At 28.6% G+C, this 5,247-nt stretch overlaps 1 protein-coding gene across 1 annotated transcript; it reads left to right on the top strand.

The window, feature by feature from the left end:
- Positions 1–960: 960 nt before the first annotated feature.
- PGAL8A_00022200 (surface-associated interspersed protein (SURFIN)) lies at positions 961–5,228 on the top strand (the record flags this gene model as incomplete). Its single annotated transcript, XM_028674213.1, has 2 exons — positions 961–3,447; positions 3,555–5,228. The coding sequence occupies 2 exons, from the start codon at positions 961–963 to the stop codon at positions 5,226–5,228; spliced, it is 4,161 nt and encodes a 1,386-aa protein (XP_028530588.1).
- Between the last annotated feature and the right edge of the window lie 19 nt (positions 5,229–5,247).

Genomic DNA, 5,247 nt, shown 5'->3' on the forward strand with positions numbered 1-5,247 from the left:
ACTTAAGTAGTATATTTTTCATATATGGAATTATTAATTCTGCTAAACTTATTTTAAGCATTTTCATAAAAATAAATTGACTTCCTCACTAATTATTTACTTATTTTTTTTTTTTTTTTTTTTTTTTTTTTTTGTTACTTTCATATTTAAGTGTAAGAATACTATTGCTAAATATGCCCACAACTTATGATTAAAAAAATTTATTTCATTTAATTTATATAATAACTTATATGAATGTATATACTTTTTTTTTCTTAAATAATAAGAGCTTAAATATAGATAAGCATAACTTGATTTATATATTTGTAAGGAATTTTTAATCATGGTTTTGCTTTCTTTATATTGCTTTAAGGAAGTATAAATTTTACTTAATTGTATATATATTTTTGTACGAATATTATTATATTTACATAAATTTAAATAACTTTTAAAATGCTCGATAGATTTTTCATAATCCTTTAACTTATATAAACATTCTGCATATATATATAAAATGTCTAAATTGTTGAGATGTTCTTTTTTTTCTTCAATCAGTTTAATGCAACTTATATAATCTATAAAAAGTTAAAAAATAAAGACAGAATTTTTAATTAAAGAGAAAAAAAAAAAAAAAAAAAAAAAAAAAAAATAAGTACAAGTATTGTCATTTCTATGTAGAAATTATAACAATTTCTCATTGTAATTCAAGTGTATAATGATGCTCAAAAATAACAAAAATATCTATATTCAATTTTTTGGTCAAATTAAATTATTTTTCTTCCTTAATTGGATTAACGAATATTTTTTTAACATTTCATAAATTTAAAGTATAAAATACATACATACACATTACTTTTTGGTTTTGTTGAAATTTATGCATTTATCTATAATTCACATAAAAACTTCTTTTCTTTATTAAATTAATTTTTGAATATTACTTCAAAATATTTTGAGAAAGGCTTTTATAATGATATTATAATCATGAGAAAAAAATCAATCTTAAAGAAAGCAAGATATTTATCACAAGCAGAAGAAACTTCCTGTATATCAGATAGACAAAAAAGTACAACAAAAGAAAATGGAGATAACTCCTCTAGTGAAAAAGGTAAACTCAATACAGAAATTAAAACATTTGTGGAAGATACTAATAATGAACTTTATTTTTATCTTGATGACGAACAAATTAAGAATACTACAGAAAAATGTCAAAAGTCATCCACATATATAAATTGGAGAGGAATGGACTTTGTTAATTTAGTATTAAATGAAGAAAAAGATCGTAATATCTCAAGTCTTGTTAATTGTTGGAATGAAAAACAAAGATCTTTCGAGACAAAAATAGAGGATAAAACAAATTCAACATGTACTTTGAAAAATTTTGATTATTGTGCTGTTTTGAAAAGAAATGATAATTGCACTAGTCCTTATAAAAATAGTGATTTACCAGATTTAATTCCATTAACATATAACGATCTCAATGATAATCAATATGAACAAAATAAAACTAAAATTATTGAAAATAGACAGAATAGGTTTCACAATGTTACTTATGATATATCTGATTACTATTACAGAAAGTATGAAAGTGACAATTCTGAACTTAATTGTGCTAAGTGGAGTATGTATATATATAAGAGAGGAATGCAATTTGTTAACATGTTCGCCAGTGAATTTTATGATGATCCATTATATATAAATAATTCTATTCAAATATGGAATGATTTTAGTAATAATTTACAAACTTTTGTGTTAGAAACTACTAATAATCAATGTAATATGACAAAATTAATTTATCAATTTAAAAAACGAAAAAATACAGATGATCCATATAATTTAGATTGGCTTTCTTCAAATAGCACTCAAAATAAATCTAATGAAACTTCATATAATACAACTGCATTACCAGATGGCTTACAACCTACAACTATAACTCCTAATGAATTACATTATGATACCGCTACGGATTCATTCGGTAGCAAAACGACCAGTGTTAATAACGTAAATGGTGTAAATTCCTCTGAAAATACATTAACAAATGTCACCTCAGTACCACCAGTTGCTGCAGAACAAGTGGACACAGAAACTGCAACTACAATTTATCCAATAAACTCAACACAATCCAATTCTTTAACTCCAAAAGTTACAATACATTCTAATACTAATACTATATCTGACACAACTTCATCATTACATTCCCCTGAGGTTGTAACATCTCCTGCAACTGAAACATTACCTTCAAATTCTACTACAAGTAGTAGCACACCTACAGTTACACCTTTACCTGGAGAAATATCTTCTACAGCGACCAATGAATACTCTATTACTACTGTTGAATCATTTAAAAATAATATTGCACCTTCTACTACTATCACTCCACCTCTTACAACTGCATCTTTACCTCCTGATAGTGCAACTTCTGTAAATAAAATTATACCTACAAATAGCACTGAATCTCCCACAACTGATTCTTCTTCTACTGGGATTGAACCTTCTCTTACAATTGTAACTAGAACTTCTACATATAGCTCTACACCTCCACTACTTTCACCTACTCCTACGATCACCATTTTGCCTTCCACAAATAATTCTGTATCTCCAACTGATAACACAGAACATCCTACATCTACAACTGACTCTTCTATAAATGGTCAAATATCTTCATCAGCATTTAATGCTACAGATTCTTCAACTAATATTGAATCTTCTGCGAGCAATACTACAAATTCTGCTGCTACATCTTTTTCCCTTGAAAATAAACCTTCTGCAACTACATCATCAATTTCTTCTAAAACTATAGCTTCTATTAATCATGATTCTCCCAGAGATGATATGAATACTTCTACAATTAATTCTGAATCCATAAATAGAACTGAAGCTTCTGCAATTACACCTAAACCCTCTATTCCTCATGTTGTGAATCCTACAACTGTAACTGCATCTTTTAACGATAGATCTATACTTCCTACTACTGTAAATACTAATATTACTTCCACTTCACTTTTATCAGATAATTCTACACATTTTTCAACAAATACCAATGAACCTTCTAGAAACATAATTGCATCTCCTGCAACTAACACTACATCTCCTACTTCTGATATTATATCTCCAACTGAACTTTCGAATTCTCTAGATAAAACACCTATTCTCACAACTCCAACTGCTTTTTTTCCTACAACAAATAGCCATTTAACCTCAAATCAGACAGATAGTATCCAATTGCAGAACCAACAAATTATACAAGCCCCTCTTAAACAGTTTCAACAACATGTAAATGGAAGAAATTGTACTGAAAACACTTTACCATGTCCAAATGCGACTGTTCCATATACTTTGACGCCAACCACATCAAGTGACCCTATCGAAGTTCCGCCTACAGTTAAACCTACAGATAATTTATTAATACCAATGGTTTCAGGAGGTATTTTTCTTTTAGGAATTATTTTTCTTTTGATTCTTCTTTGTAAAGTATGATTATATTAACAATTAAAAAATGAAAAAACGTATATATTTAAAATTATAATTACATTAATAAAGAATTTTTATAATTTTTTATTTTTTAATTTGAATTATAGTATACTCCCATTGGTTCTTGGATTCGTAATAGGAAGTCAAAAAAAAAAAAAGCAAGAAAAAAGATTAAGAAAATAACAAGGGAACCGTTGCTAATGGATACAAATAATACAAAGAATGAACCAATAAATAATCAAAATTATTCATCCTTACACCATGAAAAGGAAATACCACAATGTGATATGAGTTTGAAAAATCGAAAAGATTTGAAGTATAAACAAGTAAAGAAATCCAAAGCACCTAAAGGAATGTATATGGAAAATGAAAAATATTTGAAGTATGAACATATGAAGAAATNTCCAATAAACTCAACACAATCCAATTCTTTAACTCCAAAAGTTACAATACATTCTAATACTAATACTATATCTGACACAACTTCATCATTACATTCCCCTGAGGTTGTAACATCTCCTGCAACTGAAACATTACCTTCAAATTCTACTACAAGTAGTGGCACACCTACAGTTACACCTTTACCTGGAGAAATATCTTCTACAGCGACCAATGAATACTCTATTACTACTGTTGAATCATTTAAAAATAATATTGCACCTTCTACTACTATCACTCCACCTCTTACAACTGCATCTTTACCTCCTGATAGTGCAACTTCTGTAAATAAAATTATACCTACAAATAGCACTGAATCTCCCACAACTGATTCTTCTTCTACTGGGATTGAACCTTCTCTTACAATTGTAACTAGAACTTCTACATATAGCTCTACACCTCCACTACTTTCACCTACTCCTACGATCACCATTTTGCCTTCCACAAATAATTCTGTATCTCCAACTGATAACACAGAACATCCTACATCTACAACTGACTCTTCTATAAATGGTCAAATATCTTCATCAGCATTTAATGCTACAGATTCTTCAACTAATATTGAATCTTCTGCAAGCAATACTACAAATTCTGCTGCTACATCTTTTTCCCCTGAAAATAAACCTTCTGCAACTACATCATCAATTTCTTCTAAAACTATAGCTTCTATTAATCATGATTCTCCCAGAGATGATATGAATACTTCTACAATTAATTCTGAATCCATAAATAGAACTGAAGCTTCTGCAATTACACCTAAACCCTCTATTCCTCATGTTGTGAATCCTACAACTGTAACTGCATCTTTTAACGATAGATCTATACTTCCTACTACTGTAAATACTTATATTACTTCCACTTCACTTTTATCAGATAATTCTACACATTTTTCAACAAATACCAATGAACCTTCTAGAAACATAATGGCATCTCCTGCAACTAACACTACATCTCCTACTTCTGATATTATATCTCCAACTGCACTTTCGAATTCTCTATATAAAACACCTATTCTCACAACTCCAACTGCTTTTTCTCCTACAACAAATAGCCATTTAACCTCAAATCAGACAGATAGTATCCAATTGCAGAACCAACAAATTATACAAGTCCCTCTTAAACAGGTTCAACAACATGTAAATGGAAGAAATTGTACTGAAAACACTTTAACATGTCCAAATGCGACTGTTCCATATACTTTGACGCCAACCACATCAAGTGACCCTATCGAAGTTCCGCCTACGGTTACACCTAAAGGTGATTTATTAATACCAATGGTTTCAGGAGGTATTTTTCTTTTAGGAATTATTTTTTTTTTGATTCTTCTTTGTAAAGTAAGATAAAATTAACATTTAAAAATGA

Source organism: Plasmodium gallinaceum, assembly GCF_900005855.1.
Source record: "Plasmodium gallinaceum strain 8A genome assembly, contig: PGAL8A_v1_16, whole genome shotgun sequence".
Lineage (NCBI taxonomy): Eukaryota > Apicomplexa > Aconoidasida > Haemosporida > Plasmodiidae > Plasmodium > Plasmodium gallinaceum.